At 39.4% G+C, this 16,857-nt stretch overlaps 3 protein-coding genes across 3 annotated transcripts; all 3 read left to right on the forward strand.

Moving 5' to 3' along the window:
- Positions 1 to 7,491: 7,491 nt before the first annotated feature.
- Positions 7,492 to 8,886, forward strand: LOC146561809 (uncharacterized). Its single transcript, XM_085293050.1, has 2 exons — positions 7,492 to 8,350; positions 8,384 to 8,886. Exons 1-2 carry the CDS (start codon positions 7,581 to 7,583, stop codon positions 8,544 to 8,546), a joined length of 933 nt encoding a protein of 310 aa, XP_085149176.1. The 5' UTR covers positions 7,492 to 7,580; the 3' UTR covers positions 8,547 to 8,886.
- A 1,827-nt stretch (positions 8,887 to 10,713) lies between these two features.
- On the forward strand, positions 10,714 to 12,108 carry LOC146561810 (uncharacterized). The gene is made up of 2 exons (XM_085293051.1): positions 10,714 to 11,572; positions 11,606 to 12,108. Exons 1-2 carry the CDS (start codon positions 10,803 to 10,805, stop codon positions 11,766 to 11,768), a joined length of 933 nt encoding a protein of 310 aa, XP_085149177.1. The 5' UTR covers positions 10,714 to 10,802; the 3' UTR covers positions 11,769 to 12,108.
- A 1,824-nt stretch (positions 12,109 to 13,932) lies between these two features.
- Positions 13,933 to 16,024, forward strand: LOC146561811 (uncharacterized). Its single transcript, XM_085293052.1, has one exon. It carries the CDS (start codon positions 14,022 to 14,024, stop codon positions 14,985 to 14,987), a length of 966 nt encoding a protein of 321 aa, XP_085149178.1. The 5' UTR covers positions 13,933 to 14,021; the 3' UTR covers positions 14,988 to 16,024.
- The last annotated feature ends 833 nt before the right edge of the window (positions 16,025 to 16,857 follow it).

Below are 16,857 nucleotides of genomic sequence, written 5' to 3' on the forward strand. Positions count from 1 at the left end.
TAACAATGTCAGAAGGAGAGAGGCACTGAGGCACAGTCTTCCGCTCCCCGACGCTCCTGCTGTGCCTCCTCCTTCTGACAGGAACTGCCTAAAGAGCAAGTATGAATGATGCCTGAGTGGACAAACACAACTCACAAGTTCCTGGCTCTCTCGGCTCCTCTGCAGAGGGTCCTAGGCTACGTCCACACTAATATGTTTTAGTTTGTAGTGCATCGTTTTCTCTCCGTTGTGGCCTCCCATCCACACTGAGACGCCGTTTTCACTGATGGAAAATGCAGCGTTTTGAAAACACTCTCGAAAACGCATACATTTGGAAATGGTGCTTTTGCATGGCAGTGTGGACAGCAAAAACAAAGACTTTCTAAAATGATGACGCATGTTAGTCATATGATGCAGTCATGTGACCAATTAAACTAAGATAGCGGAGGGCATTTTATACAGCAGTTGTTTTGTTTGCTCTGAATTTCGACAGCCCTATTAAAGGTTAATGTCAGTCTGTACATGCTCCAGATAGCTTTTCTTCAAATTCTTCAACTCTCACTCGCTTTTGCAACTTTGCACTTTTGTGTTACTCGCTGCAACAATTCCACCTCATTGTTAGTCCATTTAAAAAACTCGGTGCTTTTCCTCGACATTTTGCCGCGACGTTTCAAAGAGCGGGAAAGTAAAGAAGCGGCAGACAGAAATGAGGCAGGTCGAATCTTCTTGCGTTTCACGCATGCGCAGTACTGGAACGTAAGCGTTTTCAGCCGTTCTGTGAAAACGACTGAAAACGCTAGTGAACACACCGTTAGACGCAGAGCGTTTTCAGACAAAACGCCATTTTCAAATCTGTCCGGGCTACTGTGGACGTAGTCACATCATCAATCTTCATTCAAGATTAATTTATTATTTTGAATGATATAGTTATTAATTTATCTTAAGTTTAAAAACAAGAAATGGGTAATAGCTGTGTGTGTGTGTGTGTGTGTGTGTGTGTGTGTTACTCTGTACATGAAACAACTTTGTAGAAAACCATTTTCCTGTCGAAACATTAGCAAACACAAACAAAGTGTTATTAACAAACGAATTACTAATATCCCTCTCTATGATAGTGATTTATTTTCTTACGGGATTAAAACTGTAAATTTTACCAAACTAAAGAAAGTAATACAAAGTAATAAAACTTTTTATCATTTAGTTAAGATCCAACATCCATTCTTTTCATAGTTGGTTGCTACCACCAGAGGGCGACATGGAGTACTTTTACCCATGTAGAGAAACATAAACGCTCATATATTACACACGCACCAACATTTTACTGTCTATTACTACATCAGTCTGTTTACATTAAACTGATATTGATAAATAAACTCACAAATATAGCTTCATGAATTTGGTAACGTCCTGTAAGTCATATCGTCAAATGCTTTTGTTCCAAAATAAAAAGGCTGTTGAAATAATGATTGGTGTGGTTTTTACAGGTGAATGAGCAGCAGAATAACTACAGAGAATCTGTGAATACATGAATGACCTTTTGTAATATGCCTTTAGCCTATTAGTGCCCTGAAAGAGTGGAGATTTTACCTATTTTAGCAAAATGATCTACAAACTGTATGGGTGAATATAGGAGCTTGTTAACAGGTTAGCATGTCCAACTAACAGACAGGAAAATGAGCTATGTATTTTTTAGATATCATGTTATCAGCTGACCACTGAAAGCTCTTTCTGCATATATCTTCTACACGTTCTGTCTCTTGTCACGTGTGTGTTTATATTTAAATCATGTATGTTGATTATTTAAATATGCTTTTTCATTCATTTTTAAAAAATGTCAACAGCTGTCGTTTACAGATTCATTGTTTACTATATGCTATATATATATATATATATATATATATATATATATATATATATATATGAACAAAACTGAAAACACTGGGTCACCGACCCAGGAACCCTGACAATATGTATTTTACCTGGTTAATGTGTGTGGCGGGGCGTGGTCTGCAGCGCCGCTGCAGGGGAGGCGGACGCACCTGAGCGGCACCCGCGATCACGCCTCGGCGCCTTAACGTCTGTGCTCTCTATGCTGTTGTGTTGGTATGTGTCGGGCTGTGAGCTTTAACACCGGCTGTATGCATACAGCAACCGTGTGTGAAAAGTGGTCAATAAAGAGAAGCTGTAAAGCGTGTTCATGGAAACATCGTTGGGTCTGCCGTGATATGTTTACAATGGGACTTCTGCTCCTGAATCTCTGCGCACAGCGTCTGCAAATCGGAGCTGTATGAAGTCACTTTCATCTTTATGCAGGACTGTAAGCTGTCATCTGTGAGGCGTGAGCGGTGTTTGTTTTTAACATAGTTCACGGTGGAGCTGCTGACATAATGTGGATCCGAAGATTGATAATTAGCCTACCTGGGGTTGAAAGTCTCGATAAATGCACGGCGTTTCGGCGGGTATATCGGCTTCCGCAAGTGTGACGCTTATTTTGAGCGTTCAAAAACTACAGTTTTTTCTGAATGCTTAAACCCTAACTGTGATTCCTGTAGCACAATCTCTAAAACTATTCAGACTTATAGCAAAACCACTCACTGAGTTTGCAAAACTAAAAGCACATAAACTGCTTTGCACTCAGTTTGCAATTTTGTAACACACACTTTGCAAAACGGTAGGCACAATTCACTGCACAACACTCAATTACCAAATTTCCAACACACTCCTAGCAAAAGTATACACATGTATGGCTATCATTAACACTAATTTGCCAACTGTCTGGCACACTTTCACATGTCAAAACTTTTTTAGATAATTAGTTCACTTTGCAATCAGCCTAAGCACTATAATACAGGTAAGCTGTGTGTGCGGAGTACAATGGAGGGAGCAGAAAGAGTGAGAAGTAGAGGAGGCCGAGGAAGAGGACGTGGAGGTGAAGAAGTAGGATGAAGAGGACGACAAGGACAAGGAGGAGCAAGAGGAAGACGAGGAGGGGGGAGAGGAAGGGTAGGAAGAGTAAGAAATAGAATTGCTGATGACAATAGTGGACCATGTAATCAACCATGTAATCAACCGTGGAATGACCCTGAGGGTAGCTGGCCAACGGGTCCAGCCTAACTCGAGCCGCTACACTGTAGCAAGTACCATAAGGACATCTTGAAATGAGAATCGGTTAGTACAGTCACTTCGCACAAAGATTTGTAGCACTGCCATATGCCAATGAGAAACACACCAATACCATTGATGTAAAAATACTGAAATTGTTACTTTACAGAATTGCTAGATGACCAGATGCTGGGGGCAGAGGAAGCATGTTCACTGCAGACCAAGTAACCCATATAGTCATTATGGCGATTGCAAATAATCCTATACTTGGAAATGAACACTTGTGTTTGTTTTGATGTGTTTCAAGTACACCAGTACTTGAAGTTTGGATCCCTCTATGCTTATGGATCTATGACAGAAGTATGAGCTCAAACTGACATAGCCTACCTTGTGCACAGAGAAAGCAAAAGCCAGATGTGTTTTGTATTCATACCATCAGTGTGCAGTTGGCGCATTGTGTGCTTAGTAGATGATGGCTTGTGTGTACTGTTTGATACGGAAACACCATTTTTACGAAGGTGTGAAGAGTTAATCTAGCTGTGTTTGCTTTTGCAAGAGAACTACAATGTTTTGATTATTGGGTGACAGGTTTTCTTATTTGTGTGAAGAGTTTTGCAAAATTAGCCAATAGTTACAAAAAATGTGCTTAGGCATTCAGAAAAAACTGTAATAAACTAAAAGACAGAAATCCGATTATAAGATCTGTGGTGTTGTTGATTTATATTATGGTACTTATCATTTGTGATATTTATTACTGTGTGCATACTTTATTAGGAGAGATGAGATTAAATGTTGTCAGACAAATATTCTCTTCCTTGCTGGTTCCATCGAAGGAGAAATGTTCAAGTAAGTATGTAACTGGGACGTAATCCAATTCCACAACACAATGTGACGGGGAATCAGCTGTGTTTTGCTGCCCAATTTATTTAGAATCTGGTGCAAACCGGCGAGCCAGTTCCTGAATCAGTCACGTGGTACGGACTGCCCGCGAGGCCTCGAACATCACTGCATACGTAATCAAAGCAAGCCTCGATACGCGCTTTACAAAACTACCACGAGATTACCCGACACACGCTTCAAAGCTTCGACACACAGGAGACATCACTACTGCACACAGCCTTCACACGACAACAGGTGCACCACACTGCTAAGTGTGTTTTGTGTTTAGAGTTTTGCTAAATGGGAGACTGAGCTTTGAATAGTGTTTAAGATTGGTGATTTTAAGCTAGCGATTGAATTGTGTTTTCAGATGAAAGCGCTTATAACCTTCTCCCAAAGTAGAGTACTCTTCCTCCACCCAAACCTAAAATGTATATTTCTAAATACAGGGAAGCAATTGTATTAGAAAATAAATATAAAAATGAACACAGGACCATGGTGCCAAGAACAGTTAAGGCCCCATCTCATCGCGAAATGTGCCCACAGAGGCCAGAAGGCGAAAAACCTGAACACACATTCAGGAAAAAACCAGAACACACAGGCATGAAGAAAGTCATGGCTCAACCTGCTTGTGTGGATACACGCAAAGGGGACAAGCAGCTCCTTGAGAAATCTGGACTTGTCCCTTTTATTTACAGAAAAACGATTACAGAATCGTTCCAGGCTACCTGCGTAGAAGAAAGGCAGAGAAAGAAAAGGCTAAGCAGGACAATGATGCCTGGTTAACAAAACAACAGGAAACAGTTAAACCACTGGCCGAACAGGAGAAACAAAACATTCTCCAGGGCCTAAAGAGGAGGTTTAATGAGCTAAACTTTGAATATCAATCCCTCCCTTTTACTATCTCCCCTTCACAGCACAAAAAATACAATTACAAAATGTTTCTCGAAAGAGGCAATGAGTCAAGTTGAAAAAGACATTGCCCTTTTTGAGGAACATAAATACATTTACGTAGGCAGGGAAGATGCATCTGACGAACAACAGTTACAGCGGACTCCACTGCCACCCATTAGACCGAAAAAGACAAAGTTGACACCCGCTCCTCAAGTCACACAACCAACGAAAAAGGAAACTTTCTCGACCGACAACCTACCACCTTTTCGTAGGATGTGTGTTCCACCTATATCCAGAAGTGGAAAGCAACCTATTCCCATGACTGAGAACCTTCACAGACAACCTATTCCCACCCAACTAGTTATAATTCCACGACCTAGTCCTGTCCCTCTGCCACCTATTTGTAAAAAAGCTGAATCTACACCCCGACCACCTGTAAGACCTCCAATGAAACGAGGTGTAACACCCATCCTTCCACCCATTTCCACCAAAAAGCTGTAGTGCTGTACCGTTAGAGTAGTTTTTTAACTACCTAACCCCCAACCGGTCTTGACAGAAGCCGCACCATCTGAGCCTGGTTCTGTCGAAGGTTTCTTCTTTTTAAGACAAAGGAGTTTTTCCTTCCCACCGTCGCCCAGTGCTTGCTCAGATGAGATCATTTGATTGTTGGGGTTTTCTTAAACATAAATTGGCCTATTGAAAAAATGTAGTGGTTCTTACTACATTTTATTTTCAATAGACCAATTTATGTTCAAAAAAAAAAAATTACAGCAGAAAAGAAAGCATGGGAGACATCTGATGCATTTCATTGCTTTTTAAAAAATAATTTATAATTTATCTGGAACAAATAAAAGAAAGTAAAAATAATCTTTTGTGGATTCTTTTTCTTCAATAAGTAGTAGAATAGGCAGTTCTTTATACATAAAGCGTAGTGTTTTGTTAAAAAATAAAGTGGCACAGCGGCACTGTGTTAAAGGCCTGTGTTTTTACCATCAGCGTGACAGCACCGTGCCGCCTTTGCAGTTTTAAGGCCCAGGGAAACAAGCCTGCCAGCGCTCTGTAGCGGCTGTGACCGCTGCCGATAAGGAAAGGCTGCTCTTCATAGAGGACTCAAGCTCGGGGAAACGTTTTCTGGTCGACTCTGGCTCCCAGAAGAGCCTCTGGAACTCTTGTGTCGTCTTTACAATGGTATATTATTTAATCTCAAAAAAACAAAATAAAAAAAAATTGGAGATTTCCCGTATCACATAACATGTGCAGGTACACTGGTACAGCACATGTGAGCGAAATTCTTATGTGTGTGCAACAGAGGTGTGCAAAATACAATAACATAAGAACAAGCAAAATATACGAATGGGTAAATCTGAGAATTATAAGAATAAATATATGTACAAATATAAGAGTGTATGTTAGGGCTGTTCGATATAACGATATATATCAAATGACAATATAAAAATGTCTATCGTTTCCTATTACGCTATCGTTTGTTTCGTGATGTCGTAAAATAAACTGTTTACAGCAGTATTTTTCATCGTTTTGACGGTCACCTTAGTGGCTATATTAATTTCTTAAAGTTCTCTCTTTCTCTTATATTTAATATAACCACACTATGGGCGGGCAAGTGCCTGTTTTTACGTGTTTTCGTTAGCAACAATGACGGTAAAACCATCGCGTGGTTCCGCTGTACGCTTGTTTGTTTTCCACGTAAACCTTTCACAATAAAGCTCAAGATCCTGTTGAGACTTTTCAAAACAAACTGAATCACATGAGAGAGTATGCAGAGTTTACAGATGAGAAGCAAACAAAGAGCCGTCAGACTCAAACTATATGTATACACCTGCCCGCCTTCGTAAACAACTAAATGCTATGTTGCCCTATCATTTTTTGATTGGTCCACATGGTATATTTTTTCACCAATAGGAAAGGCTGGGGGAGTTGGGAGGGGGACTGAGTGCTTTCTAGTGTTTTTCCTTATAAAAACCGTTTCTTCCCGCAGTAAATATAACAACGATAGTATTCAGGAAGAAAACCTGCATATATTATACTGAACATAAAGTTGTTTGCAAAACTTGTGCATAATTTTTACAAATGTACAACTTCTATTCGCATTTCAAGTTATGAAAACAATTCCTTAAACATGTTTGTGGCTTTTACAGTAAAAATGACAAGTATTTTCTACTCGGATTTTGAATTTTTTTTGTCTGAATTTAGATCTATTGTGCAAATATAGTATAAATGAAAAATTAACTCAAATTTCAGATATTTGAGGTTGTGCCAAAAAAAAAAAGAAGAAGATTTTTTAAAGGTGAAATATAGAGGTAAAATCTAAAGTAGTCAAAAACGGCCAATTATACTCTGGACCCCAGAGGGTTACTAAATACATTTACATGTCTTGGTGACTGCAGCTGGAACCTTGGCAAAAAGTGTATGTGTGTGTGTGGAATGCTAGCTACCAGCATTCATAATATAATAGTTACAATAGCAACAGTAACCAGGGGGGTGGGGCTTAAATGACAGAACAAAGACAGGCTACCATGATGTCACATGCCAGGCCACTATGATGTCACATGCCAGGCCATAAAAATCTATAAATAGGGGTGCCTCGACACACAGTTGTAGAATTCCCTTGCAGGTGAATTTAAGCTAGCGATTGAATTGTGTTTTCAGATGAAAGCGCTTATAACCTTCTCCCAAAGTAGAGTACTCTTCCTCCACCCAAACCTAAAATGTATATTTCTAAATACAGGGAAGCAATTGTATTAGAAAATAAATATAAAAATGAACACAGGACCATGGTGCCAAGAACAGTTAAGGCCCCATCTCATCGCGAAATGTGCCCACAGAGGCCAGAAGGCGAAAAACCTGAACACACATTCAGGAAAAAACCAGAACACACAGGCATGAAGAAAGTCATGGCTCAACCTGCTTGTGTGGATACACGCAAAGGGGACAAGCAGCTCCTTGAGAAATCTGGACTTGTCCCCTTTTATTTACAGAAAAACGATTACAGAATCGTTCCAGGCTACCTGCGTAGAAGAAAGGCAGAGAAAGAAAAGGCTAAGCAGGACAATGATGCCTGGTTAACAAAACAACAGGAAACAGTTAAACCACTGGCCGAACAGGAGAAACAAAACATTCTCCAGGGCCTAAAGAGGAGGTTTAATGAGCTAAACTTTGAATATCAATCCCTCCCTTTTACTATCTCCCCTTCACAGCACAAAAAATACAATTACAAAATGTTTCTCGAAGAGGCAATGAGTCAAGTTGAAAAAGACATTGCCCTTTTTGAGGAACATAAATACATTTACGTAGGCAGGGAAGATGCATCTGACGAACAACAGTTACAGCGGACTCCACTGCCACCCATTAGACCGAAAAAGACAAAGTTGACACCCGCTCCTCAAGTCACACAACCAACGAAAAAGGAAACTTTCTCGACCGACAACCTACCACCTTTTCGTAGGATGTGTGTTCCACCTATATCCAGAAGTGGAAAGCAACCTATTCCCATGACTGAGAACCTTCACAGACAACCTATTCCCACCCAACTAGTTATAATTCCACGACCTAGTCCTGTCCCTCTGCCACCTATTTGTAAAAAAGCTGAATCTACACCCCGACCACCTGTAAGACCTCCAATGAAACGAGGTGTAACACCCATCCTTCCACCCATTTCCACCAAAAAGCTGTAGTGCTGTACCGTTAGAGTAGTTTTTTAACTACCTAACCCCCAACCGGTCTTGACAGAAGCCGCACCATCTGAGCCTGGTTCTGTCGAAGGTTTCTTCTTTTTAAGACAAAGGAGTTTTTCCTTCCCACCGTCGCCCAGTGCTTGCTCAGATGAGATCATTTGATTGTTGGGGTTTTCTTAAACATAAATTGGCCTATTGAAAAAATGTAGTGGTTCTTACTACATTTTATTTTCAATAGACCAATTTATGTTCAAAAAAAAAAAAATTACAGCAGAAAAGAAAGCATGGGAGACATCTGATGCATTTCATTGCTTTTTAAAAAATAATTTATAATTTATCTGGAACAAATAAAAGAAAGTAAAAATAATCTTTTGTGGATTCTTTTTCTTCAATAAGTAGTAGAATAGGCAGTTCTTTATACATAAAGCGTAGTGTTTTGTTAAAAAATAAAGTGGCACAGCGGCACTGTGTTAAAGGCCTGTGTTTTTACCATCAGCGTGACAGCACCGTGCCGCCTTTGCAGTTTTAAGGCCCAGGGAAACAAGCCTGCCAGCGCTCTGTAGCGGCTGTGACCGCTGCCGATAAGGAAAGGCTGCTCTTCATAGAGGACTCAAGCTCGGGGAAACGTTTTCTGGTCGACTCTGGCTCCCAGAAGAGCCTCTGGAACTCTTGTGTCGTCTTTACAATGGTATATTATTTAATCTCAAAAAAAACAAAATAAAAAAAATTGGAGATTTCCCGTATCACATAACATGTGCAGGTACACTGGTACAGCACATGTGAGCGAAATTCTTATGTGTGTGCAACAGAGGTGTGCAAAATACAATAACATAAGAACAAGCAAAATATACGAATGGGTAAATCTGAGAATTATAAGAATAAATATATGTACAAATATAAGAGTGTATGTTAGGGCTGTTCGATATAACGATATATATCAAATGACAATATAAAAATGTCTATCGTTTCCTATTACGCTATCGTTTGTTTCGTGATGTCGTAAAATAAACTGTTTACAGCAGTATTTTTCATCGTTTTGACGGTCACCTTAGTGGCTATATTAATTTCTTAAAGTTCTCTCTTTCTCTTATATTTAATATAACCACACTATGGGCGGGCAAGTGCCTGTTTTTACGTGTTTTCGTTAGCAACAATGACGGTAAAACCATCGCGTGGTTCCGCTGTACGCTTGTTTGTTTTCCACGTAAACCTTTCACAATAAAGCTCAAGATCCTGTTGAGACTTTTCAAAACAAACTGAATCACATGAGAGAGTATGCAGAGTTTACAGATGAGAAGCAAACAAAGAGCCGTCAGACTCAAACTATATGTATACACCTGCCCGCCTTCGTAAACAACTAAATGCTATGTTGCCCTATCATTTTTTGATTGGTCCACATGGTATATTTTTTCACCAATAGGAAAGGCTGGGGGAGTTGGGAGGGGGACTGAGTGCTTTCTAGTGTTTTTCCTTATAAAAACCGTTTCTTCCCGCAGTAAATATAAACAACGATAGTATTCAGGAAGAAAACCTGCATATATTATACTGAACGAACATAAAGTTGTTTGCAAAACTTGTGCATAATTTTTACAAATGTACAACTTCTATTCGCATTTCAAGTTATGAAAACAATTCCTTAAACATGTTTGTGGCTTTTACAGTAAAAATGACAAGTATTTTCTACTCGGATTTTGAATTTTTTTTGTCTGAATTTAGATCTATTGTGCAAATATAGTATAAATGAAAAATTAACTCAAATTTCAGATATTTGAGGTTGTGCCAAAAAAAAAAAGAAGAAGATTTTTTTAAAGGTGAAATATAGAGGTAAAATCTAAAGTAGTCAAAAACGGCCAATTATACTCTGGACCCCAGAGGGTTACTAAATACATTTACATGTCTTGGTGACTGCAGCTGGAACCTTGGCAAAAAGTGTATGTGTGTGTGTGGAATGCTAGCTACCAGCATTCATAATATAATAGTTACAATAGCAACAGTAACCAGGGGGGGTGGGGCTTAAATGACAGAACAAAGACAGGCTACCATGATGTCACATGCCAGGCCACCATGATGTCACAAGCCAGGCCACCATGATGTCACATGCCAGGCCATAAAAATCTATAAATAGGGGTGCCTCGACACACAGTTGTAGAATTCCCTTGCAGGTGAATTTAAGCTAGCGATTGAATTGTGTTTTCAGATGAAAGCGCTTATAACCTTCTCCCAAAGTAGAGTACTCTTCCTCCACCCAAACCTAAAATGTATATTTCTAAATACAGGGAAGCAATTGTATTAGAAAATAAATATAAAAATGAACACAGGACCATGGTGCCAAGAACAGTTAAGGCCCCATCTCATCGCGAAATGTGCCCACAGAGGCCAGAAGGCGAAAAACCTGAACACACATTCAGGAAAAAACCAGAACACACAGGCATGAAGAAAGTCATGGCTCAACCTGCTTGTGTGGATACACGCAAAGGGGACAAGCAGCTCCTTGAGAAATCTGGACTTGTCCCCTTTTATTTACAGAAAAACGATTACAGAATCGTTCCAGGCTACCTGCGTAGAAGAAAGGCAGAGAAAGAAAAGGCTAAGCAGGACAATGATGCCTGGTTAACAAAACAACAGGAAACAGTTAAACCACTGGCCGAACAGGAGAAACAAAACATTCTCCAGGGCCTAAAGAGGAGGTTTAATGAGCTAAACTTTGAATATCAATCCCTCCCTTTTACTATCTCCCCTTCACAGCACAAAAAATACAATTACAAAATGTTTCTCGAAGAGGCAATGAGTCAAGTTGAAAAAGACATTGCCCTTTTTGAGGAACATAAATACATTTACGTAGGCAGGGAAGATGCATCTGACGAACAACAGTTACAGCGGACTCCACTGCCACCCATTAGACCGAAAAAGACAAAGTTGACACCCGCTCCTCAAGTCACACAACCAACGAAAAAGGAAACTTTCTCGACCGACAACCTACCACCTTTTCGTAGGATGTGTGTTCCACCTATATCCAGAAGTGGAAAGCAACCTATTCCCATGACTGAGAACCTTCACAGACAACCTATTCCCACCCAACTAGTTATAATTCCACGACCTAGTCCTGTCCCTCTGCCACCTATTTGTAAAAAAGCTGAATCTACACCCCGACCACCTGTAAGACCTCCAATGAAACGAGGTGTAACACCCATCCTTCCACCCATTTCCACCAAAAAGCTGTAGTGCTGTACCGTTAGAGTAGTTTTTTAACTACCTAACCCCCAACCGGTCTTGACAGAAGCCGCACCATCTGAGCCTGGTTCTGTCGAAGGTTTCTTCTTTTTAAGACAAAGGAGTTTTTCCTTCCCACCGTCGCCCAGTGCTTGCTCAGATGAGATCATTTGATTGTTGGGGTTTTCTTAAACATAAATTGGCCTATTGAAAAAATGTAGTGGTTCTTACTACATTTTATTTTCAATAGACCAATTTATGTTCAAAAAAAAAAAAATTACAGCAGAAAAGAAAGCATGGGAGACATCTGATGCATTTCATTGCTTTTTAAAAAATAATTTATAATTTATCTGGAACAAATAAAAGAAAGTAAAAATAATCTTTTGTGGATTCTTTTTCTTCAATAAGTAGTAGAATAGGCAGTTCTTTATACATAAAGCGTAGTGTTTTGTTAAAAAATAAAGTGGCACAGCGGCACTGTGTTAAAGGCCTGTGTTTTTACCATCAGCGTGACAGCACCGTGCCGCCTTTGCAGTTTTAAGGCCCAGGGAAACAAGCCTGCCAGCGCTCTGTAGCGGCTGTGACCGCTGCCGATAAGGAAAGGCTGCTCTTCATAGAGGACTCAAGCTCGGGGAAACGTTTTCTGGTCGACTCTGGCTCCCAGAAGAGCCTCTGGAACTCTTGTGTCGTCTTTACAATGGTATATTATTTAATCTCAAAAAAAACAAAATAAAAAAAAAATTGGAGATTTCCCGTATCACATAACATGTGCAGGTACACTGGTACAGCACATGTGAGCGAAATTCTTATGTGTGTGCAACAGAGGTGTGCAAAATACAATAACATAAGAACAAGCAAAATATACGAATGGGTAAATCTGAGAATTATAAGAATAAATATATGTACAAATATAAGAGTGTATGTTAGGGCTGTTCGATATAACGATATATATCAAATGACAATATAAAAATGTCTATCGTTTCCTATTACGCTATCGTTTGTTTCGTGATGTCGTAAAATAAACTGTTTACAGCAGTATTTTTCATCGTTTTGACGGTCACCTTAGTGGCTATATTAATTTCTTAAAGTTCTCTCTTTCTCTTATATTTAATATAACCACACTATGGGCGGGCAAGTGCCTGTTTTTACGTGTTTTCGTTAGCAACAATGACGGTAAAACCATCGCGTGGTTCCGCTGTACGCTTGTTTGTTTTCCACGTAAACCTTTCACAATAAAGCTCAAGATCCTGTTGAGACTTTTCAAAACAAACTGAATCACATGAGAGAGTATGCAGAGTTTACAGATGAGAAGCAAACAAAGAGCCGTCAGACTCAAACTATATGTATACACCTGCCCGCCTTCGTAAACAACTAAATGCTATGTTGCCCTATCATTTTTTGATTGGTCCACATGGTATATTTTTTCACCAATAGGAAAGGCTGGGGGAGTTGGGAGGGGGACTGAGTGCTTTCTAGTGTTTTTCCTTATAAAAACCGTTTCTTCCCGCAGTAAATATAAACAACGATAGTATTCAGGAAGAAAACCTGCATATATTATACTGAACATAAAGTTGTTTGCAAAACTTGTGCATAATTTTTACAAATGTACAACTTCTATTCGCATTTCAAGTTATGAAAACAATTCCTTAAACATGTTTGTGGCTTTTACAGTAAAAATGACAAGTATTTTCTACTCGGATTTTGAATTTTTTTTGTCTGAATTTAGATCTATTGTGCAAATATAGTATAAATGAAAAATTAACTCAAATTTCAGATATTTGAGGTTGTGCCAAAAAAAAAAAGAAGAAGATTTTTTTAAAGGTGAAATATAGAGGTAAAATCTAAAGTAGTCAAAAACGGCCAATTATACTCTGGACCCCAGAGGGTTACTAAATACATTTACATGTCTTGGTGACTGCAGCTGGAACCTTGGCAAAAAGTGTATGTGTGTGTGTGGAATGCTAGCTACCAGCATTCATAATATAATAGTTACAATAGCAACAGTAACCAGGGGGGTGGGGCTTAAATGACAGAACAAAGACAGGCTACCATGATGTCACATGCCAGGCCACCATGATGTCACAAGCCAGGCCACCATGATGTCACATGCCAGGCCATAAAAATCTATAAATAGGGGTGCCTCGACACACAGTTGTAGAATTCCCTTGCAGGTGAATTTAAGCTAGCGATTGAATTGTGTTTTCAGATGAAAGCGCTTATAACCTTCTCCCAAAGTAGAGTACTCTTCCTCCACCCAAACCTAAAATGTATATTTCTAAATACAGGGAAGCAATTGTATTAGAAAATAAATATAAAAATGAACACAGGACCATGGTGCCAAGAACAGTTAAGGCCCCATCTCATCGCGAAATGTGCCCACAGAGGCCAGAAGGCGAAAAACCTGAACACACATTCAGGAAAAAACCAGAACACACAGGCATGAAGAAAGTCATGGCTCAACCTGCTTGTGTGGATACACGCAAAGGGGACAAGCAGCTCCTTGAGAAATCTGGACTTGTCCCCTTTTATTTACAGAAAAACGATTACAGAATCGTTCCAGGCTACCTGCGTAGAAGAAAGGCAGAGAAAGAAAAGGCTAAGCAGGACAATGATGCCTGGTTAACAAAACAACAGGAAACAGTTAAACCACTGGCCGAACAGGAGAAACAAAACATTCTCCAGGGCCTAAAGAGGAGGTTTAATGAGCTAAACTTTGAATATCAATCCCTCCCTTTTACTATCTCCCCTTCACAGCACAAAAAATACAATTACAAAATGTTTCTCGAAGAGGCAATGAGTCAAGTTGAAAAAGACATTGCCCTTTTTGAGGAACATAAATACATTTACGTAGGCAGGGAAGATGCATCGGACGAACAACAGTTACAGCGGACTCCACTGCCACCCATTAGACCGAAAAAGACAAAGTTGACACCCGCTCCTCAAGTCACACAACCAACGAAAAAGGAAACTTTCTCGACCGACAACCTACCACCTTTTCGTAGGATGTGTGTTCCACCTATATCCAGAAGTGGAAAGCAACCTATTCCCATGACTGAGAACCTTCACAGACAACCTATTCCCACCCAACTAGTTATAATTCCACGACCTAGTCCTGTCCCTCTGCCACCTATTTGTAAAAAAGCTGAATCTACACCCCGACCACCTGTAAGACCTCCAATGAAACGAGGTGTAACACCCATCCTTCCACCCATTTCCACCAAAAAGCTGTAGTGCTGTACCGTTAGAGTAGTTTTTTAACTACCTAACCCCCAACCGGTCTTGACAGAAGCCGCACCATCTGAGCCTGGTTCTGTCGAAGGTTTCTTCTTTTTAAGACAAAGGAGTTTTTCCTTCCCACCGTCGCCCAGTGCTTGCTCAGATGAGATCATTTGATTGTTGGGGTTTTCTTAAACATAAATTGGCCTATTGAAAAAATGTAGTGGTTCTTACTACATTTTATTTTCAATAGACCAATTTATGTTCAAAAAAAAAAAAATTACAGCAGAAAAGAAAGCATGGGAGACATCTGATGCATTTCATTGCTTTTTAAAAAATAATTTATAATTTATCTGGAACAAATAAAAGAAAGTAAAAATAATCTTTTGTGGATTCTTTTTCTTCAATAAGTAGTAGAATAGGCAGTTCTTTATACATAAAGCGTAGTGTTTTGTTAAAAAATAAAGTGGCACAGCGGCACTGTGTTAAAGGCCTGTGTTTTTACCATCAGCGTGACAGCACCGTGCCGCCTTTGCAGTTTTAAGGCCCAGGGAAACAAGCCTGCCAGCGCTCTGTAGCGGCTGTGACCGCTGCCGATAAGGAAAGGCTGCTCTTCATAGAGGACTCAAGCTCGGGGAAACGTTTTCTGGTCGACTCTGGCTCCCAGAAGAGCCTCTGGAACTCTTGTGTCGTCTTTACAATGGTATATTATTTAATCTCAAAAAAAACAAAATAAAAAAAAATTGGAGATTTCCCGTATCACATAACATGTGCAGGTACACTGGTACAGCACATGTGAGCGAAATTCTTATGTGTGTGCAACAGAGGTGTGCAAAATACAATAACATAAGAACAAGCAAAATATACGAATGGGTAAATCTGAGAATTATAAGAATAAATATATGTACAAATATAAGAGTGTATGTTAGGGCTGTTCGATATAACGATATATATCAAATGACAATATAAAAATGTCTATCGTTTCCTATTACGCTATCGTTTGTTTCGTGATGTCGTAAAATAAACTGTTTACAGCAGTATTTTTCATCGTTTTGACGGTCACCTTAGTGGCTATATTAATTTCTTAAAGTTCTCTCTTTCTCTTATATTTAATATAACCACACTATGGGCGGGCAAGTGCCTGTTTTTACGTGTTTTCGTTAGCAACAATGACGGTAAAACCATCGCGTGGTTCCGCTGTACGCTTGTTTGTTTTCCACGTAAACCTTTCACAATAAAGCTCAAGATCCTGTTGAGACTTTTCAAAACAAACTGAATCACATGAGAGAGTATGCAGAGTTTACAGATGAGAAGCAAACAAAGAGCCGTCAGACTCAAACTATATGTATACACCTGCCCGCCTTCGTAAACAACTAAATGCTATGTTGCCCTATCATTTTTTGATTGGTCCACATGGTATATTTTTTCACCAATAGGAAAGGCTGGGGGAGTTGGGAGGGGGACTGAGTGCTTTCTAGTGTTTTTCCTTATAAAAACCGTTTCTTCCCGCAGTAAATATAAACAACGATAGTATTCAGGAAGAAAACCTGCATATATTATACTGAACATAAAGTTGTTTGCAAAACTTGTGCATAATTTTTACAAATGTACAACTTCTATTCGCATTTCAAGTTATGAAAACAATTCCTTAAACATGTTTGTGGCTTTTACAGTAAAAATGACAAGTATTTTCTACTCGGATTTTGAATTTTTTTTGTCTGAATTTAGATCTATTGTGCAAATATAGTATAAATGAAAAATTAACTCAAATTTCAGATATTTGAGGTTGTGCCAAAAAAAAAAAGAAGAAGATTTTTTTAAAGGTGAAATATAGAGGTAAAATCTAAAGTAGTCAAAAACGGCCAATTATACTCTGGACCCCAGA

Source organism: Mchenga conophoros, linkage group LG12, assembly GCF_057382185.1.
Source record: "Mchenga conophoros isolate Kocher_MC1m ecotype Shallow Benthic linkage group LG12, M_conophoros_male_GT1.1, whole genome shotgun sequence".
Lineage (NCBI taxonomy): Eukaryota > Metazoa > Chordata > Actinopteri > Cichliformes > Cichlidae > Mchenga > Mchenga conophoros.

What these genes read in the sequence shown, in the direction of transcription:
- LOC146561809 (XM_085293050.1), top strand. Translation starts at nt 7,581, where the DNA reads ATGTATATTTCTAAATACAGGGAAGCAATTGTATTAGAAAATAAATAT. An exon ending in CCTATATCCAGAAGTGGAAA is followed by an intron (nt 8,351 to 8,383) that starts GCAACCTATTCC and finishes GAACCTTCACAG; the next exon opens with ACAACCTATTCCCACCCAAC.
- LOC146561810 (XM_085293051.1), top strand. Translation starts at nt 10,803, where the DNA reads ATGTATATTTCTAAATACAGGGAAGCAATTGTATTAGAAAATAAATAT. An exon ending in CCTATATCCAGAAGTGGAAA is followed by an intron (nt 11,573 to 11,605) that starts GCAACCTATTCC and finishes GAACCTTCACAG; the next exon opens with ACAACCTATTCCCACCCAAC.
- LOC146561811 (XM_085293052.1), top strand. Translation starts at nt 14,022, where the DNA reads ATGTATATTTCTAAATACAGGGAAGCAATTGTATTAGAAAATAAATAT.